The 21384-nt window shown below is 45.0% G+C and overlaps 1 protein-coding gene across 2 annotated transcripts; it reads right to left on the minus strand.

Moving 5' to 3' along the window:
- Positions 1–21058, minus strand: LOC5501014. 2 transcript variants are annotated; one of them, XM_032369390.2, is made up of 14 exons: positions 20919–21058; positions 18986–19155; positions 18688–18835; positions 15876–16283; positions 13875–14112; positions 13186–13325; positions 12178–12552; positions 11380–11595; positions 10524–10769; positions 3244–3375; positions 2786–3082; positions 1887–2087; positions 1291–1524; positions 1–863 (listed from the first exon to the last, which is right to left on the minus strand). In XM_032369390.2, exons 2-14 carry the CDS (start codon positions 19138–19140, stop codon positions 720–722), a joined length of 2934 nt encoding a protein of 977 aa, XP_032225281.2. In that variant the 5' UTR covers positions 19141–19155; positions 20919–21058; the 3' UTR covers positions 1–719. The 2 variants fall into 2 exon arrangements, 1 of the variants encoding a protein (XP_032225281.2); XR_004292530.2 differs by lacking the exon at positions 1–863 and having other exon boundaries at positions 1387–1524; positions 2758–3082.
- Between the last annotated feature and the right edge of the window lie 326 nt (positions 21059–21384).

Consider the following 21384-nt stretch of genomic DNA (forward strand, 5'->3'; position numbering starts at 1 on the left):
TCTTGAAGTCAGCTCGGTTTATCGGTGAGTTCGAGTTAGCGGATTTCCACTCTACTAACAAACATACGATTATTTGATTAATCAACAATTTTGAACATTTAGATCTTCAGTTTGAGAATTCTTACCCCTTTATCAAAGTGCTGATTTGAAAATTTACAAAGGGGGTTACATTTATGAAAACGATACCAATATTTTCCAAGTCACCTATTGTCTAACCAAAAGGACAATTATAATTTTTTGGTTTGTCTAAAAAAACCCTCTCCCTCCCACACCCCTCTCCCTCCCCCCTTCCACCCTAACCTTTTCTGGGTGAAGTTTCTCTGCTAACTGAGTTAACTAACATGAATTTTCTCTAACCTTCTATTTTTGATAAATAATACTACTATGTACAACTATCATAGAAAACCCTTAGAAAACTAAAAACAGATGCTCTAGTCTTTTGGGATTTTCATTTTTCATGGCCCCTTCCTGTTAAAAATCCTGGCTACGCCGCTGAGAAAAGACCAGGTTGATCAATTGCGAGTAAATTAGCCAGTGGCCAGGATTTTAAGGGGGGAGGGGATGATTTCTTAAAGCCCCTGCTGACCCTCCCTCCTTCCCCCCCTCCCCCCCCCCATGCCCTGACAACACGTCAGATAAAGGGTTCCAGAGTCACTGGCGGTCATCGATCTCGAACACGTTGTCATGGCGAAGTCTGCGTAGAGAGGTCGCATATCTATTTAGCTACATGGGACCTTGCACGCACAATTCAACTTCGTGTGCTCGCAAAGGCTTCCATTACGGAATCTTGTGAGATTGGGCAGACGAGGGGTAGAATGAGACTCGTCGTGACTGCAGCTTCGCTTGAATCCCTGACGGACAGGCTGCAAAGTGACAGTGGAGTCGTAAAGAGCTTTCTAACACATGCTACTTTGCTAAGATGACAAAACTATGGTTTATAGAGACTCTAAAACGAGCACCATAAGGACTATGACAGAGATGTAAACAACTATTTCAAATAAGGCTGCACTCGGAGAATCTGTGTATCGTAACCCGCAGTGTTTCATGGGTATCAAGTAAATAAGCGTCAATGAAATACAGGCTTCAAAAGCTGTAGAATTCTTATGAACATTCACATACCTTTCAGATACAAGGATTCAGCCGTTTATACGCTACCCATAAACCACCGCGGGTTACGAAACATCGGTTCAGAGCAACCTTATTTTAAATAGGTGTATACAGTACTATCACATGCTTAGTCGATTGGCTCTGTTCCCTCCCCGACCCCGCCTATATGTGCCGCCCCCTTACCTTAGATCGATCCTCAAAAAGCTCGCCGGTATCAAACCAGATTTTCCTCGCGATTTCAATCGTCGTCGTCCTCCTGACACCATTCTCTCCAATAAAGTGCACGTCATGGCATGTGCCGAGTGGGTCAGCGGTTGGGTACTCCCATGGGGACCCAAGAAGGGGAAAGCTGATTTCCGCGCCGTGGCGGAGAACGACCTTGGTAACACCGTCTGGTACACGGGCCAACTCAGCCATCTGGAATACGATTTGTGATGTTAGTATCGCAACTACTATTCTAACACATCGCAAAAGCTCGATCCAAACACGATCTATCAAACCCGATCTATCAAACCCGTTCTATCCAAACTCGATCTATCCTAACCCGATCTATCCAAACCCGATCTATCCAAAAGCCGATCTATCCAAACCCGATCTAATCGAATCCCAATCTATCCAAACCCGATGTATCCAATCCCGATCTATTCAAACCCAATCTATCCAATCCCGATCTACACAAACCTGGTCTATCCAATCCCGATCTATCCAAACCCCATCTATCCAATCCCAAGCAAACATTAAAAAAATAATATATAGACAATATAAACTTGATAACCAACCTGAAAGAAATCCAACTTCTTTGTTGGCACGTGCATAATGTAGGCCTTGTCGTCAAAACCATACATGAAGTATCGTACTGATTCGGGGCACTGGTCAGCGATGATATCGAAATGTTCAAAGCGCGCCACGTCCACCACCCGGACGATGGTTAACATGAGGGGTCTTCTGCTCCCCCCTGGCATTCCCGCGTAGCAACCGACCTGGGAAACAAAACAACGGAGATTAAGGGGGGCACTCGCACACTAAAGAGGGCTTGCGAACAATCTAGCTCATCTGATTGGATAAGAATAGCGATACGCGCGCAATGTTTTGTTTGATGAGTGGCTAATCAGCGAAACGCTCACTCATTAGCAACTCAGCGTCATGATAATGTTTCAAATAATTCTAAACATCTGGAAGTGTTGTGAAAGCCAATAGACCGCTTTCATGATGTTGTACGCGCATTCAAAATGCCACAGACTGGCGGGCCACAGCTGATCCGAAATGCGAGCGAAGGGGTACTTGACTCTAGCAGATTCGACTATAGCACTCTGACAGCGTTTTGTATAGCTTCGTCTGTAAACTCCACTTCGTGCGACATTTTATATCAGCGGTGGCCCGCCAGTCTGTGGTATTTTGGGTGCGCGCGAAACATCGTGAAAACAAACTATTAAAGCCGCATTGTCACCAGTTTACTTCCGGTCGATTACCTAACAATATCCGATGATTTTTAACGGAAAACGCGAAAAATATTTCAAAATATTGAAAGCAATGTGTCTATTGGAAGTTTCTTTGAGGTTGTGATTGATAATTTAGAGCGGATGGCCTGTTTAATATCTCGGATTTTAATAGATTCTTTTGTCTTTTTAACGGTCGAGGTTTCCGTCGGACCTCCGGAAGTCTTGCGAGAGCTACTCACTGGAATGACGCCTCCGTGCTTCTGGTCTTTCTTCCGCTCGCCATTGCCTAGCAACAAATCGTGTATCGTCTCTTTCTCTACGCAGCGCAGGACGAGTGTTGCATTCCCATAATGCACCGCGGACAAAAGCCTCCCTATGGATGGGTTACAGAACTCGAGTTTGATGGCCGCGAAGTACTGGCGAGAGGGGTCAGTCAGTCGGCCGGCATAGTACGCAACCATCTGCTGTCTGGAGTCGCCTGCGTCTACGAGCTGTCCAGCGGTTACCAGATCATGGTGTACTTTCACATCGGTCACCTGACAAGAAAATTGTTACCATGGTTACACAGTTTCTGTGAGTTTTCAGTAAATCATTTAAGTGACCTTTATAATCTATACAAGAGCAACTTTAAACCCAATACATCAGAGCCCTTGCGAGCTATTGTATTATTCTGATTAATTCAAAGCTGGAATATTACCGCTGTGATGGCAGTGAGAATTGCGTTTCTCATATAGGCGGCGAGCTCGCTCAGGATCCCTGTGCCGGCTATCTGCGGATCCATGCAACTGGTGATGACGTAACGGACTCCTGTGGTGTCATGTGTGTCAAGCTGAGGAGGTGAAGATGCGTTGAGAAAATGAGATGGTTGAGGGGGGAGGGGTGGAGGTACATTGCGAAGCTAGTCAGGCTCACATATATAGTATATTTGATTGATCCACATAAGGTGGCAAGAAAACCGCAAAACCGCACAGAAAATAGCAAAAATCCGAAAAACAGAGACAAAACTGCATCGACGCAATTGCCCCATTTTCACCTAAACGTCAATGAAATGTGTGTATATGTGTGTTTTTAAGAGTCCAGTCTTTTGACGCTTCAAACGCGAGTGACTTTTCTCGTCAGTATAGATACAGACTGCTCCATGCAGTTAACAGAGTGTGACTTAAGATGGTGTTTAACATTCCACGGTCCTTTTACGTCCCCCAATACAGGTTAATGAAATGCGGTGATAGACGGGACCTCCGGCTAAACGTCCTTTTCCGAGAAGATGAGGGATTCACAGTCGGCAATTTATAGAGCCAGGTTTTTAATGCCTCAAATACGAGGTAACCTGATAAAGATTTGAACCCGGGAAACGAAACCTTAACCGTTTTCTGAATATGCCTTCAACTTGACCACGTCTGAATCTGTGCTCTAAGGGAGCCAAGACAGCCACCGACCACTGGGTTTTGGGATTGATTACCGGTTCACGTGAGTTGGGTTACTTGGTCTCGCCTTTGCTCCGAGAGTTTTTCTCCGGGTTCTCTACCACTGGGTTCTGTGTTCGATTACCGGTTCCGGCGTGAGTTGGGTTAGTTGGTCTCGCCTTTGCTCCGAGAGTTTTTCTCCGGGTTCTCTACCACTGGGTTCCGGTGTCCGGAAGTAGAAAACCCGCAAGATTGCGTTACTTTATAATACTGTATTACGTTACATATTTAGTTTTGTTATGTGATCATGTTGTAATTCGAGATAGGTAAAAAAGGGGGTTGTGCCCCTAGAGTTGAGATGCGAGTGTACTATTACTACGGAGAGTTTGTGATCAAGAAATAAAGTAAAGAGAATATAAGTGAGTTTATTTGGTTGTCCCCGACACCAAAAGTGGCGACCACGCCAGGACCCATATCTGAGGAGTTTTAACGCCCGGTGCGGCTACATTACTGCGAGTTTTGCGAGAGGAATTCAACCAACGAGGGAGTTTGAAAACATGACAACCGAAGAGAAGTTCACCAAGCACATTGGACTTGCCGATATCAAACTAAAGGATATAATGTCTACAACCAAGGATACTGGAGAGCTAGAAATCGCATTGGAGAGTGCAGAGAGCATCATCAAGAGTTTGGAGAAGGTCAAGGATGCTACGGCGGATTATTTACTCGATAACGAGAAGGAACTTAGCTACATTCAGGAGTGGAGTGCTAAAGCGAAAGCGGAAATCCAGCCTTTTAGGGAGATGCGACTCGAAATAAAGAAGAGACTGGAGAACGCAAGAGATCAGGAGAAGGAGGAAGAAATGGAAAAGGAGCTTGCAATGAAAAGGAAGTTCGGAGATTTGGCTGCTAAGGCTGGAAATAGTGGAATGGTTGAAAGCAGTCCAGGGAAACCCGGAATGGTTCAAGCGGTCAAACTACAAAAGTACACCATCACGCCATTTGAAGGAGATTATAAAGACTGGACAAGGTTCTGGAATCAGTACACGGTGGAGGTGGATGGATCAACCATAGCACAGATAAGCTAATTTAATTACTTATTAGAATTAGTGAAAGGGAAACCAAGGGATGATATTTTAGGCTTACCCCACACCCCTGAGGGCTACGAAGAGGCAAAAAGGATTCTACAAAATACCTATGGAAAGGACATTAGAGTCCACCGCGCCCTTATTAAAGATCTGGAGGATTTACCGACCATCAGTGACATTACTAAATTAAGTAGTATTCACGATTTTTATAACAAATTAGCCAGAATTGTGCGCACACTCTCCACCATGCAAAAATTAGAAAGTGCGCAGAGCGCTGTTTACACGCTGTTAGACAAATTAGGGCCAGTCCGGGAGGTGATAGTGCAAAGGGATGATGACTGGGAAGGGTGGGGACTTATCCAGCTAGTTGAAAATCTTGGGAAGTACGTTGATAGAAACCCAATCTTGCAAGGGGAAGATACCCCCACCCCGTCACTTACGAGGAAGCCCCAGGGAGGTCAGGGTGGGCAACATAATGGGAGGGAAAGAATGTTAATGCACCAGCAGAATCAGGGACCCCACCCCTCACAGTGTGTCTACTGCAGTGATAAATCCCATAAATCAAAGGACTGTACAAAAGTGTTAGACACGGCCAGCAGGAGAGAAATCCTAATGCAAAAGAAATTGTGCTACAACTGCACCAAGGGGGGGGGGCATATGGCTACCAAATGCAAAGCGGGAAACTGTGCAAAGTGCAATTCAAGGCATCACACCTCTATCTGCGACAGAGTACAAAGCAGCCTCCCACCCTCAACCCCAGCCAACCCGGGTAATTCTAGAGATAGATTCTATGGGGCAGTGGACCAGGTACATACTACTTTACACGCTACGGCCATAGCGAATGTCAATGGCATCCCAGCGCGCATCATGCTGGATAGTGGAGCTGGGAGCTCATACATCAGCTCCAACCTACTAACAAAATTAAACCTTAAACCAAGCAGGGTCGAAAGGAGGGTCATTGAGCAGATGTACGGGACGGTAGATAAGCAGGTAGAGCTCTACAAAATACAGCTGGCTCAACTGTCCTTGACAGCTTTAAAATGGAGCTCCACTGCATTAATGCAGAGAAACCTATCATCACTCACCTTCCCAACCCGAGGATCCCAGAGCTAAAGAAGAAATACAACAAACTCAGAAGACTGACCTTCAGTGATGAAACCTCGACAGAAGACAAGCTACCAGTACATGTCATACTTGGCGCAGCTGACATCCAGCGCATCAAGTCCACTGAGCCAGCGGTGCTTGGCAGCGACCCAGACAAAGACCCCGGAGCTGAGTTCACCATGCTTGGATGGGTGATTGGAGGCAAAGCAGCGATTTCCGCCACAGACACAGAAAAGGGTTTCTTCCTCAGCAACTCACAGGAAGAATTCAACCAGATGTGCTCCCAGGAAGTACTTGGACTGAAGGACAGTGATGAAGAGGGAGGAGAATTCCACAAGAATTTCCAGGAAGGGTTGCAAAGATTGGACGATGGAACCTACTCCACCCGGTTACCATGGAAACCAGATCACACATCCCTACCGTCTAACAAAAGACTAGCCCTAGCACGTTTGGCGAGCACTACCCGTAGACTGGAGAAGACTGGGAGGATAGAGGAGTACCATGACATTATGATGGAGCAACTGAAGGAAGGGATCTTAGAGCCAGCTCCAGATGCTCCAACAGGGGAGAACGTACACTATATCGCACATACCATGGTGACGAGGGACGATGCTCAGACCAGCAAGCTTCGCATCGTTTATGACTGTTCAGCAAGAGAGGATGACAACACCCCATCTCTAAACGACTGCTTAGAAGTAGGCCCTCCATTACAACCTATGCTATTTGACATATTATTGCGCAACCGCATGAATCGTCTCTGTCTCACGGGAGACATTCAAAAAGCATTTCTGCAGATTAAAGTTGACACCAAGGATAGAGACTGCATGAGACTGTTTTGGTACGACAACCTTAAAGACCGAAACATTGTAGAGTATAGGTTCGCAAGGGTAATCTTTGGCTCGGGCCCAAGCCCCTATATTCTGGGCGCTACTCTGCAGAAACATGTGGCTAGTTACAGTGACAAGTACCCAGAGACTGTGTACCAGTTACTAACTAACACATATGTAGATGATGTACAGACAGGTGGAGACGACCCTGAACAGCTGCTTCGATTTAAGCAGGAAGCAAGCGAGATCATGGAGAGTGGAGGATTCCAGCTTCACAAATGGCACAGCAATGTCCTTGAGGCGGAGGAGAGTACCTCAGCAGAGAGAGCAGACCGGGCCGTGGACAGGCCACCGGTAAAGATCCTAGGAATACCTTGGGACAAGAACAAGGACGAGCTTACGATCGCATTCAGCGATTCCACCGAAGAAGAGGTGAGTGGTGCACTCACAAAGAGGAAGATGCTAGCAGTGATCAATCGCATCTACGATCTGCTAGGACTCGCTTCGCCAGTCACTGTGATTGGCAAAGTACTGTATAGCAAGGTGTGTCTTAGTGAGAAGAGGTGGGACGAGGCGATTACAGACGTAGAGATTGTTAGAGAGTGGAACAAGTGGCTTAAGAGCATGAAGGCATGTCCATCAGTTAGTATTCCGCGCAGTGTAGTGGATCAGCACGTGACAAGGATAGAGCTACATGGGTTCTCAGATGCGAGCAAGACAGCCGTATCGGCTGCGATTTATGTAGTAGCCCATCACGCAGACAGTTCTGTTAGGCAGACATTGCTTGTCGCGAAGTCAAGAGTAGCCCCTAAAAATCAGAGCATTCCTCGTTTGGAATTAGTTGGCGCACACACCCTCACAAAACTAATGACTCATGTTAAGGAAGTTTTGCAGGGTCAACCTATCCAGATCTACCAGTGTTGGGTCGACAGCACCACCATCCTCTACTGGATCAAGGGCAAAGGTACCTGGTCACAGTTCGTGCGCAACCGGACAAAGGTCATCCAAGAGAGGGACTACCTCAAGTGGAATTACGTCCCAACGGGTGAGAACCCAGCAGACATAGGAAGCAGAGGAGCGGGACCGGGGGAGCTAAGCGACATGTGGCTGCATGGGCCTAACTGGCTGTCAGACAAGGCGAAATGACCTCCACAACCAGAGGTAACAGACAACGATGAGGTAGCGAGTGAGACGGTGAAGAGCCGCAAGGAGAAATTACTGGTGGCGACAGAAGAACCAGAGGAAAAGGGACAGGTAGACGCTTTGCTCGAGCAGTGTTCGTCCTACTGGAAGCTTAGGAGAGTCGTTGCTTACATACAACGGTTTGGTCATAACTGCAGATCCAAGAGCAAGCGCACAGGACCGCTCACCACAGAGGAGATCAACAAAGCCGAGTCCACACTGATTCGCCGTGCGCAAGTGGCAAAGAGGGAGAAAGTGGAGGCTTCCATGGAGGTGCAGATAGGCGAAGATGGGATAGCTAGATGTGTCGGACGCATCGCCGGATACCAACCCATCATCCTACCCAGAGACCACAAGCTGACGACTTTGATCATCAAACAAGTCCACGAGAAAGCCATACACGGGGGAGTGTCAATGACTATGAGTCTAGTCCGGGAGAAGTTCTGGGTACCAAAGCTGAGGGCTCAAGTAAAAAGGGTCATACACAACTGCAACAAATGTAAGCGATATCGGATAAAGCCAGTGTTGACTCCGGGATCAACAGCCTCAGCACAGCTGCCGTCATTCCGTACGGAGTTCTCTGAGCCTTTCGACGTAACAGGGGTCGACTTTGCAGGCCCAATCTATTATCGCACCAAGTCCGAGCAAGGCAAGGCATACATCGCGCTGTTTACGTGTGCAGCCACTAGGGCAGTCCATCTAAAGCTCTGCCCGGATCTATCAGCACCAAACTTCCAGAGAGCGCTCAAAGAGTTTGTCGCAAGGAGAGGATGTCCTCAGATGATCGTGAGTGACAATGGAAAGACCTTTGTGGCAACAGGGAAATGGCTTTCAGTGCTAAAGAAGGACGAAAGTCTATCAAACTATTTGGCCTCGCAAGCGATCATCTGGAGATTCAACATGTCACGAGCACCTTGGTGGGGAGGCTTCTTCGAGCGCCTAGTCGGTGTCATGAAGAACGCGCTCTCTAAAGCAGTTGGGAGGAGCCTTCTCAACTACTGCGAGCTTGAGGATGCGCTCCTAGACGTAGAAACAGTAATGAACAACCGACCATTAGTGTACCAGGGAAAAGAGTTTGATGAACCCGTCATCACACCCAACCTGTTGCTCAGGGGGAGACCAGTCCCCATCCTCGAAGAAGACTTAGAGAAGTTGTCAGATGCCGGAAACGTGACACGACGGATGAGGTTTATACAGCGTAGCAAGGAAGACCTGAAGAAGAGATTCACAAGAGAGTACGTACGATCTCTAGAGGAGAGACAGCAGAAGCACGAAGAACGCAGTGGCGAGCAGCTGAAGGTGCCGGAGAAAGGGCGCGTAGTCCTGCTCAAGGAGGATGTCAAGAATAAGGCTCAATGGAAGATTGGACGAGTAGTGGAGAAGATTACAGGAAGAGACGGCGTAGTCCGGGGAGTCAAACTGAAGATGGGGAACGGATATGTGATAGAACGCCCTCTTCAGTTGATTTGCGACCTAGAGATTGGTGGGGATGATCCGGGGATCAAGTTAAACCCTAAGGCGCAAGTATTCATCCCAAGAGTTGGGTCAAGACGTCAGGCAAAAGACAGCGCCAAGGACAACATCAAGGGCATCTTTTTACTGGAAGAAGACTAGAACATTTATGCTGCTGTAGACACATAAATGGGGGGAGGGTGTCCGGAAGTAGAAAACCCGCAAGATTGCGTTACTTTATAATACTGTATTACGTTACATATTTAGTTTTGTTATGTGATCATGTTGTAATTCGAGATAGGTAAAAAAAGGGGTTGTGCCCCTAGAGTTGAGATGCGAGTGTACTATTACTACGGAGAGTTTGTGATCAAGAAATAAAGTAAAGAGAATATAAGTGAGTTTATTTGGTTGTCCCCGACACCGGGTTCGATTCCCGGTTCCGACGTGAGTTGGGTTAGTTGGTCTCGCCTTTGCTCCGAGATTTTTTCTCCGTGTTCTCTACCACTGGGTTCTGGGTTCGATTGCCGGTTCCGACGTGAGTTGGGTTAGTTGGTCTTGCCTTTGCTCCGAGAGTTTTTCTCCGGGTTTTCCGGTTATCCTCCCTCCACAAAACCAACAATTTGGATCTTAGTTGTGATCCGTGGTCAGACATGAGTTGGCGGCTGCCTGAGGCGCCTTCCTATGCCTTCAACTCGACCACGTCTGAATCTGCGCTCTCGTAATTAAGCATATAGCTGAGAGTGATTAGCTACTCCAATTTATTTATATATTATCTATTTATATACTGATATATTGATAGAACCCAACGAAATGCAGTAAAAAAGCCTTCAAAATAGAAAGTGTAGACGGAAAAAGGCATTTAAGCTTAAAACTCGCCGCAGCTTCTGTTTTTGCCTTGATCCCCCCCCTTTTTCCCCTTACCCCCAGCCTCTGTTTCAGCTTATTGAGGGAGTCACTCATTTGTTCATGCCTATGCGTGGACGCTGTTATCACCATGGGTAGCCTGTGTGCTGGCTTGTTATCACGTGACATGCTCAGGTCAGCAAGCAGCACTTCAACCATCCGGTTTAACAGGTTTACGTTTGTGTTGCCTTTCAGGTTCCACGTGAAGCAAGGGATCAGAGTGTCGGGCCCAATCTCTCGCAGGTATTCCATTGCTTCTGCATTCTAAAAAGTATATAAAACACACCGAGTGTTTAGAGTTCTTCCATTTGATTTCTGCCGGGGATTGCAAGGTGAATTACTCCAGCCGGCACAATTCTCCAATTATGTTCCAGCCGAATTTTGGGGCATGGGGGGTGCGGTTTAAAAGGGTCCCCAACTATTTTTACAATATCCAAATCTTTTTTTCATAATACTCGTATAGAAACACGAAAATAGAACATAAAGATTTTAATGTATCTTTCCTGTATTGGTTGGCAACAACAGCGTGTTACTAAAGCACTGAAGGCTCCGCATTGTCACCAGTTTACTTCGGGTCGATTACGTAACAACTTGGATGATTTTTAACGGAAAACGCGAAAAATATTTCACAATTTTAAAAGTGTGTCCGTCGGAAATTTCTTTGAGTATGTGACTAATAATTTAGATCGGATAATCAGTTTAATAGCGTTGATTCTAATAAATTCTTTTGTCTCTTGTCGGTTGAGGTTTCCGTCGGCCCTTTGGAAGTAAACTGGTGACTAGCCACAGCACCCACAAACAACGGGATACCATAAAATATCTAGCTTTCTTATCCCGACCATCATCCTAAGGCACACCTTCGTGTGGCCTTTACCTTTGCTATCTCGGCGTTTGTTCTCCCGATGATATTGTCACGCATATACTTGATGGGCTCCTGATGAGTGCGATCGGGTGGCAACGGTTTGGTAGGGATCACAAAAAATGGATCGTCATCACGGGCCAAGCACGTCCACATGCAATACATGAGCTTAGAGGCGAACATGCACTCGGCCAGAATGTGCCCATACCCACCCTGATGGAGACCCACAACCTGGAACAGGACAAACGAGTGACTACTATACCCACAACCTAGAACAGGACAAACGAGTGAGCATTCTACCCACAACCTGGAACAGGACAAAGGAGTGAGCATTCTACCCACAACCTGGAACAGGACAAACGAATGAGCATTCTACCCACAACCTGGAACAGGACAAACGAGTGAGCATTCTACCCACAACCTGGAATAGGACAAAGGGGCAAACGAGTGAGTATTCTACAGCTTCACAGAGTGGCCTGGAGGTCTGCATTTCACTCTACATCAACGTATAAGAGTCCCCTTTACAATAGCCAGCGTAGCAAGCCCAAAGGATAGGGAAAACTGAAGAGAGAAGACGGAGAACAGGCGCGCGCTAGGAAGAGGGAATGACGAGAAGGCAAGAAGGCATCCTTTACCCTACATTCCTTTCATCCTTCTCTCCAGCTACGCGGGGTCTATCCCTCATCTTACCCAGCCCTTTGCGCTTGCTAGGCAGGCTACCTTTAAAAGTAAGGAGCTTCCTGGAAACATTACCTTGCCAAGTACATTAAATAAAAAAAAGTTATACAACGGCGATCCTCTATATTCACTCACCCTATGCGCCATGACGATTCCCGCTGCTGCTGCCCCAGGTTTGGAGCCCTCGATGCCAACATTTCCCAACATGACGTCACCATGGTAATAATTCACTCTGCTGCTGACCGCTAGAAAATCGTTTATCCTCTTGTCCCGGTAGCAAATCGCCCCACCGGGGTAGGGACAAAAGCCGCTTTTATGCGGGTCGATGGTAACCGTGTCCACGTGACGCAATGCGGAGAGCTGGGCTTGAGTGTAGGAGCTCAGGCCAAGCTTTGGGATGAATCGCGGGCTCAAGGGATCGGCGTGTTGTGGGGGGTCCGGTGAGGGGTGCAGCATGGAGCAGAAGTACCCTCCCCATGCCCCGTCCGCGTGGATAGTAAAACTCAGACCCTGGCGAGACGATGTTGTCGAATCAAAATAATGCAACGACTATCTGGCTATCTGGTACCTGATCTAATAAACGCCCCCTATCTAAAGAACGCCTCCTATCTAATGAAAGCCCCCCTAAGCTTACAAGTTTGTAATGAACGCCCCTCTGTAATAAACGCCCCCGTTCTATTTAACGCCCCATGATAAATACAAACGACATAGTAATTTCGGTTGTATAAATCAAGTTTATTTGGCTTCTACTGGGTGAGACTTGCTTAATGTCAAGAAATGCTTGCTACGCAGGCTTTAATTTGACTTGATCCTGACTGAGACTAGAACCCCACTGCACTAGGGTTTGTTAGATTGTTATAGTTTGTAAAGAACGCCCCTCTCTAATAAATGCCTCCTATCTATTGAACGCTCCCCCCCCTTAGCCTCCCTCGCAGGCATTTTCAGGCAGGCGTCGCTCGCTTTCCCTCCACAAAGAGAAATTAGGGGAAATTAGGGCAATTTACGCCTCAGGCATTTATTAGATCATCTACGGGAATTAGCTTCATGCGAGATTTCAAAATTTGATGACTCGAGCTCCCCGTAAACTTGGATTTTTTACCACGGATCTTCCGCTGCTTGCTCGAACGGACTTCTGGGACTTACTTTTTTAGTCATCTCTTCTCGTATCGCAAGTATTTCGGTCAGCGGATCTACGGCACTCTCTTCAGTCGTTCCCATGATGCATATCACGCTGATGACAGGGATCTGATTGGCTAGTTTCTCTTCCAGCAGCTCTCGCAAAACTGTATGATACAGGGGAAAGAAAAAGTTAAGGTATTCCGATGGAACTGCTGACTTTTACGCCTATTTTCAAATGTAAGCGGAATCCCGGTTCCCAAGGCCAGTACTTCATGGATGTCATAAGCATTCTCATAGTAAAGACAATCTCCCAATCGAGAAGTATATTACCGAACTTTTTAAGGCGACACTAGCGTCGTTTCATGAAGGGTAAACAGGCTTTTTAATCTTTCTCAGCTTTGTTTCATCTTAAAAACAAGTTGAAAAATGTTATACAAATTGCAGTTTTAAATCTTCTTCCATCCTATCCTACAGTGATAGCAGCTCAAGTTTAAAGCAATTCAAGGAGAGCTATGTTTTTCAATATGGTTAGAGAAATTAAACAAAACAAAACAGCATTTCCACGCAAGTCGGGCTAACGGCAAAAAATACGAAAGAAAAAAACGCATAGTTTGTAACTATATACTGCTCTTTTTACTACATAAGACACCGGTCTCCTCGGCAATTCCATTGGCTCAGAGATTCACGTGTTTCGTCACGTGTTTAGTACTCACTTTCCGTGTCCATCCGGGCATCTTCGTTAAGGGGCACTTTGATAAGATGTTTCTTGCCAAGCCCTAATATGGTATTGCCCTTCGCGAGAGAGACGTGTGCAGAACTCGTACCCAGGCAACACGGACTGGCCTTGAGATTGTGACGTAGATGAAACTCGTAAGGACCCATGCCCTCATACATGTACTCAGCCGTCAGCTGAGACAGGTTACCCATAGAGATGCTGCATAGTTGTGCCACCTAGAGAGAAATGGACGTCGTCTTAATTCTTTCTATTTGTCATAAGATAATCTTATTCAGAAAAAAACGTAACCTAGTAGTGATTTGTGTACGCCTGTAAGCCATTTGTTGCTGTTTAAATTTGAAAACACAGCGATCTCCTAACAAAGAAACAGGAATGACTAACAGCATTTGAGTAGACCTTTTCGAGGTGAGAAATAAAAATGCTTGGGAAGCCTGTGGTTTTACACCAAAGAGAGGCTCAAACGGGCATGTTTTGGCGGGAATACTATGAAGTATCAACATATGAAGAAACCGTTGTCGTTTTAGGGGTCTGGTACCGAGGAATTTTCGTTTCTTTTCAGAGGCCTTCTCTATTGACTAAAGATGGTCACAGTCACTGTTTTTCTCTGCTGAATACAATTCATAAAGTATGCGAAGTACCTGCGGTTCGGCAGCCTTAAAAATGACAAGAAACATGCAGGTTTTACCAAATAAGGAATATATTAGTTTTCTTATATGGAAGTGACCGCGTCTGGATAAAACGACAATTTTTGGCTAAATTTTCTTGATATATTTTAGGAAATGCACAACATGCACAACCGTTTGAGCCTCCTTTTGGTTCTAAACCACAGGCCTCCTAAGTATTGTAATTTAAACCGAGAAAATTCGCGAATAGATCTTTTAGCCGATCAAAATTAGCCTGCGTGAAGCCAGAAATAGTTCCAACTATTTCCGGCTGCACGCAGGCTAATCGAAATAGGAACTTTGAGTAAATCAATATCGCTCTTTAAAAAATGTTCCTCAAGCAAACGCAATGCTTATCAATCAACTGGGGCTAACAATTTAAGTATTTTTTTTTATTAAAAAAGTGTTTTTCAATTCTCACCTTTATGGGCAAGTCAAGTATCAAGTAAAACCACAGGCCTCCCAAGTATTGTAATTCTAACCGCGGAAATATCTTTTAGCCGATCGAAATAGGAACTTTGAGTAAATCAATATCGCTCCTCAAACAGACGCAATGCTTATCAATCCACTTGGGCCACGGGCAAACCAGACGAAATATTCGTGTATCGAATATTATCTTTAATTTGTTTACCGAATATATAATAATAATAATAATAATAATAATGATCGTTTATTTCAACCGTTTGCAGTTCTTTTACAACTGAATTACCGGTGGGGTCAGCTAACTACAAAATACATTACACCATACATAATTACTAATCGTTTAAACAGAGACACAGAAACACCGTGGCAGCCATGTTGGCGCCGCTGACCTATCTGTAATAAGGCCAATATCTTGAAGTTGTTGTCATAGATTGATCTGGTTCCGTTTTAGCCGTGATTCACAACAGTTTACGCGATTTTCCTCCCTCATCTCGGTTCACCTCCTCTCCACTCGTAATAAAGTACAACAGAGTAGGAAGCTCCACGCCCTGGAAATCACAACTCCGACTCTTCGGGGCAACTTTTTCGGCAGAAAACGGACAGCTTTTAGAATAGTTTCTAAACACATCAATCGAAGAAAATAATCCAAAAGACCAGAATTTCCCTGAATTTTTTTTCGCTGCAAAGTCGAAAGTTATCGTTCTTCCAGGGTGCTGACAAGCAGTCGGTCCACTGAGCGCGGTCGGGGCCTGGACACAATAGAAAATACAATGCAATACCGTGGCAACCGCTGATACCATTCGATACACGAAAATTTCGTCTGGTTTGCCCGTGCTTGGGCTAACAATTTTAGTATTTTGTTTTATTAAAAAAAAGTGTTTTTCAATTCTCACCTTCATGGGCAAATCAAGTATAGAGTCGACATCAAGATTCAACAACTCCCAGTTGGTCGCGTCCACGAGGCGAACGCACTTGGCCTTGTGCGGCAAATAAACCTCGCAAGTCCTAGCCGCCCTCAGCCGATCCTCGTGTTTTATCGCATCGCTCAGGCCGAGCGCGTAAAACTTGAGGTTTCTTGCCGCCCAAATGGCCTCCACATTCGCTAAACTTCCTCCTGCCACGACGTGCCCCATGGAGGGGTGGGGCTTATACCCCACCATGGCGCACAGGTCCCGTCCCACCTCGACCTCGTACCTAGTGGTGACGGGGGACCCCTCTGTGGCGCAATTGTTCTGGTTGTACATCATGGCGGTGATGTACGCCAGGTTGGACGGCATCAGAGTGTCCCAATTCACGTGGCCCTGAAACAAGATAACCCTCTCACATTTTTGGTTTTTATTTTCATTTTTGATAGTGCCTAATAACGCAGAATGCTTCGCTCTCTCTAACAATGCCTAAAAACCCAGCATGCTTCGCGCTCTCTATCAATAACCCAGTATGCTTTGCGCTCTCTATCAATAACCCAGCATGCTTCGCGCTCTCTATCAATAACCCAGCATGCTTCGCGCTCTCTATCAATAACCCAGTATGCTTCGCGCTCTCTATCAATAACCCAGCATGCTTCGCGCTCTCTATCAATAACCCAGCATGCTTCGCGCTCTCTATCAATAACCCAGCATGCTCCGCGCTCTCTATCAATAACCCAGCATGCTTCGCGCTCTCTATCAATAACCCAGCATGCTTCGCGCTCTCTATCAATAACCCAGCATGCTCCGCGTTCTCTATCAATAACCCAGCATGCTTAGCGCTCTCTATCAATAACCCAGCATGCTTCGCGCTCTCTATCAATAACCCAGCATGCTTTGCGCTCTCTATCAATAACCCAACATGCTTCGCGCTCTCTATTAATAACCCAGCATGCTTCGCGCTCTCTATCAATAACCCAGCATGCTTCGCGCTCTCTATCAATAACCCAGCATGCTTCGCGCTTATCAATGCCTTATAGCCAGACAGGCTTCACGTTCTATCACTTCCGGTAACCGACTCCAACGAAGCTTTTTCGTTTTTTTCACTTTACCAGGCGTTTAGAATGGTTACCGGCAATTTGGTATCATAACTTGTGTTTCTCGGTAATGTCTTGGATAATAAGGAACTCTTTTCTGTTTTTGGTGGACGCAAAGGAGCTGTTGCCATCTTAGTGGTTTGGCAATGACTAAAATTTGCATTTTGTCATCCACTCCAAAATCGCTTTATAATGATAGTTTAGATTAGTTTAGATCGAATTTGTTTTCGAAAAAGGCGACGATCCTGCTGCGTCTTCTGTTTTTTTGTTTTTTTGTTTTTTGTTTTTTGTTTTTTTAATTACAAAACGGCATTTCGCATGAAATGCACGTATTTTGTGTCCCCGAAACAAGAGCTGTACATCTGTACCCGACCCGTCGAGTCCTCAGGCAATGGTTTCCGGAACTCCGCCATTTTCACTATTGCCCAAAAAGTGCGAGGCAAGGGGGATACATACGCGCTTTAAGGCTACATACAGGGTCTCAGGGGAGTTATTGTCAATTTGGTGCATGCGCGAAGAACGGGGGGAGTCAATAATACTCTGCACGGGTAGCTCCTTTTTTATTTTTTGTTCAACCAAAACGATTTGCATTGATTAAAAATTAAGCTGCATAATTTAATCGTTATGACTGGTGCGACCTTGGAGCACCGTTTAATCCCTCGCCGTACCATAGTCGCATTATCCGATTAGCCCACTCGCGCCACAAAGTTGGTGCTACCTCCTTAATTCAATTTCGTGCGCAATAAAAGGCGTGCTATCGTCGCATTATCTGTCGAACTTTTCTAGAGCGGCACGATAATGCGACTCTGGCATGCCGTTTAATCTAGGCCTTAATTTCCTTTTCTCTATAGACGTACCGCATTCCGGAATGCGATCCAATCCCGAATTGTATCACAATGAGAAGCATTCACTTTATTGTACAAGGGCATACAATGAACCCCCTTACCGAAACACGTTAAAATGGCATATTTACCGTTTGAATATGTTCTGATGTCGAAAATATCCATTTTAATAGTTTTCATAGTTGCTGGGAAAGAATATCTGGTCCTTTTTCCCAGGAGGGACCATTTCTTTTTTTTTCATGCAGCATTGGTTAGGAATTTTTTCCCAGTCAGCAGTGGTTAGACATTTTAGCACATGAATACTTGCCCGTCTCACCGTTACGGGACGATTTTTTTCCCAAGCATCCGCTCCAGCTCCCCCAAAAATATTCCCAGCACAACTAGTTCGACTCCACAAATTTGCCAGAAGAACCATTCGGGACGATTTTGTCCCAGCAACCGAGGGGTCTAACATTTTCCCAGCCAGCAAAAAAAGCAGGCTGCGGAACAAATCCGTTTTGTGCTTACAGTGCTGAAAAACGCAAGACTAGTTCCAGTACCGCGCGGTTAAACCAGCCTTTTTGTTTTGAAATGGCGGCGTTTTACCGGCAAACTGTCACATTTTGGCGAATGCTAAGAAAACTAGATCAAACCTAAGGCTAAAATTTTCTATATGACTCCCTTATTATCACACAAATCTGTCATCTTTTGTACAGTATGGTTTTAGTGCTGTACAGTAAGTAAAAACAGCGACCGAAGTCAGCCTTTCGTACCTTTACTCAAACGAGTCAACACTAAGATTTCGTTTGTTTTCGCCAGAACACGCGCATGCGCATACGTTTTTCAGCACTGGCTTTGTGCCCTTGTTTGTATTCGTCTTACCTTGTACCGTGGCGAAAAGAATGGGACCGAGCCTTCTAGTTCTTTCTGCATAATTCTTAGCTCGTCCCGAGTCTTGCTCAGTGTGTCTTTGAATGAGCTCGAGGAGCGCATGTCTTCCGTTACAAACTCGGGATCACATGGAAAAAAGCTACCCGGAAAAAGAAATTAAAAGAATTAAATTTTCTCTGCCGCTCTCTCCTCGCCCTCTCTTGTAGTTTGCTACTCATATGTAAAGCTTCCATTTTTTTTCTAAAGCCTGCATGACTCTTAAAGATCTCTAAAGACATTACGTTCTTACTTTCTTCTAAAGTTGACATGACTCTCAAAGGCTTCTAATGCCATAGAGGTAAATTCGGCACTGTTGTCTGCTCTCGGGCCAAGAAATAATGCCCCGGTTCTGTTCCAAGTAGTTGTCGGTGACACTTCAAAGCCCTGTATCGACGACCAGTCCATCTTCAGTTTACAAAACTACAGAGAATAAGTCGAGTGTAGAGTAAAAATAATTAAATCGCATGAATGGTTATATGTAAGCGCAAGAAAGGACCACAATCTATTAAAGATGGAACTTATTGAATATTATACCCAGGGGAATGCGGCAGGGGATTTCTTTGGGGAGTACCTCTTATTAGGTGACACGTGTTGAGAAAATAATACTAGGGTTCTATAAAAGAGAAAACCATAAAGGCCAGATAGAAACTAAACAAATTCATGTCCTGCACAAACACTAAGCGGCATTGTCACCACAACCGACAAGAGACAAAAGAATATATTAGAATCCGCGCTATTTAACAGGCCACACTGCATCACACATCATCCATCCATCCATCCATTCACCCACCCACCCATCCATCTACATATACCTACTGCCGGACCGTTAGTCACTGCGCATTCAAAATATGTGACTAAGGGGCCAACCATTTGACTTTTGAGGGGGTGGGTGGGGGCTTTTTTGGGTGGACAGGATATTTTTTTTCAGTAAATCTGAAGCCGGTGAAAACGTTTTGCATGCGTGTATGGGGCTAATGTATAAGCTAACAAACCTTTTTGCCTATAAAGAGTTGCATGGAACTTATAATTGAACTACAAAATAGGAATCGTTTGGAAATACAAATCGTTTTCACAGATAGCTTTTAAGGCTACAAAATTGCCATAAAAATATATTTGTGCTATTTAACAAATATCAGTGTCGGATATGCAAGAATGTTTTTCTTCGATCACCAATTATTGCAGGATATTTTTTCGTGCATGAATTTTTTTTTTCAAAAAAGACTACCCACCCAGCTCCTCTCCCCTTCAAAAGTAAAATGGTTGCCCGTTGTCGCCGCGAAGCTCGGAGCCTCTGATATACAGGGTAACTTCAGCTTTAAGCCTCAACTGAAAATTAAGGTATAAATCGACACAAGTTTGAAAAGGTAAGTGAAACATAGTCGTTGTGAAACGTCAGCGCAACTCCCGGGGGGGGGGGGGGGGGGGGGGGGGGGTGGGTTCTTCAGGGTAAAAGTGATAGGGATTGTGTGGAGAAATTCGAAAACCTAAAAAAATACCTGCATGACCAAAAATTGCTACCCTATAACGCTAAAAAATACCGTTTCTAAGGGAAAAGTCTGTTTTTTCTCTCGGATACACCCTGAAAAATACTTGAGGCCTGATTTTGACCCCTTACGACGAGCATCCCTATCAAGTCGTCATGAACACCCCCCACGGGAGGGGGGGGGGGGGGGGGGCAACTTCTCTGTTTCACTGAGGCGATCAACCTTTTCAAACTTCAAGAAAGTTGTGCTGATTTATACCTTGTCAACAACTACGCAGACCATCTAGTTTTTCTACAGTTTGTCTGTAGTCTTTTTAGTTATACCATTTAACTGAAAATAAGACGTTCTTGTAAAAAAGAAATTATATAAGAACGTCTAATTTTGAGTTGAGGCTAGACCGTTCTAATCTTTATTAGGTATAATATTTTTATATGAAATTCAAAACCTTGAAATTCTCCAAAATTAGAACGGCCCAGCCGAAAATAAAACAAAGAAAAAGTGTATCAATGGTCGAAGCGAATATTTACTTATTGCTATAATATGACATAAATCTAATGGCCATGATTGGGACCGAAATATCATGGGCAAATCATTTCAGGCAAATAATCCATTCTTTTACCTAAAGATTACGTAAGTTTGTAGGGCAAGGTTACATAAAGCAAACTTTGTGTGATTTTTCAGAGCAGATTCTAATCTTACCTGAAACCCTACAGTTTTACTCCGTAAGGGATTAACTTGTATAATTTGGGACTGAGTAGAATACAGAGCAGTCTGAGACTGCGTGTTCTTATGATTCTGTGCCTAGCCTGTTGTGCGTTTTGATGGTTCAATACTGTTTATGAAGTAATATCTGTTACCGCGTGACTGCAGGACTGCAGTCACTATACCGGAAATGAGATCATAACCTCATCTCAGACTAGTCAGAAGGTAATGCCTAGTGCACACTAGCAACATAAAAACATAACGACGTGGGCGCGTGCACTATGTTTAGCCCGACGTAACGACATGAACATAATAAAGTAAAAGAAAAAAACTTTTTTTTCTCTCTTATGTCGTTGTGTCCATGTCGTTATGTCGAAGATAAGAGTGCGCGCTTATGTCGTTATGTCGATACGTCGCTAGTGTGAACTAGGCTTGAACGACGTTGCTACGCTGGTGGCGTTGA

Source organism: Nematostella vectensis, chromosome 8 (assembly GCF_932526225.1).
Source record: "Nematostella vectensis chromosome 8, jaNemVect1.1, whole genome shotgun sequence".
Lineage (NCBI taxonomy): Eukaryota > Metazoa > Cnidaria > Anthozoa > Actiniaria > Edwardsiidae > Nematostella > Nematostella vectensis.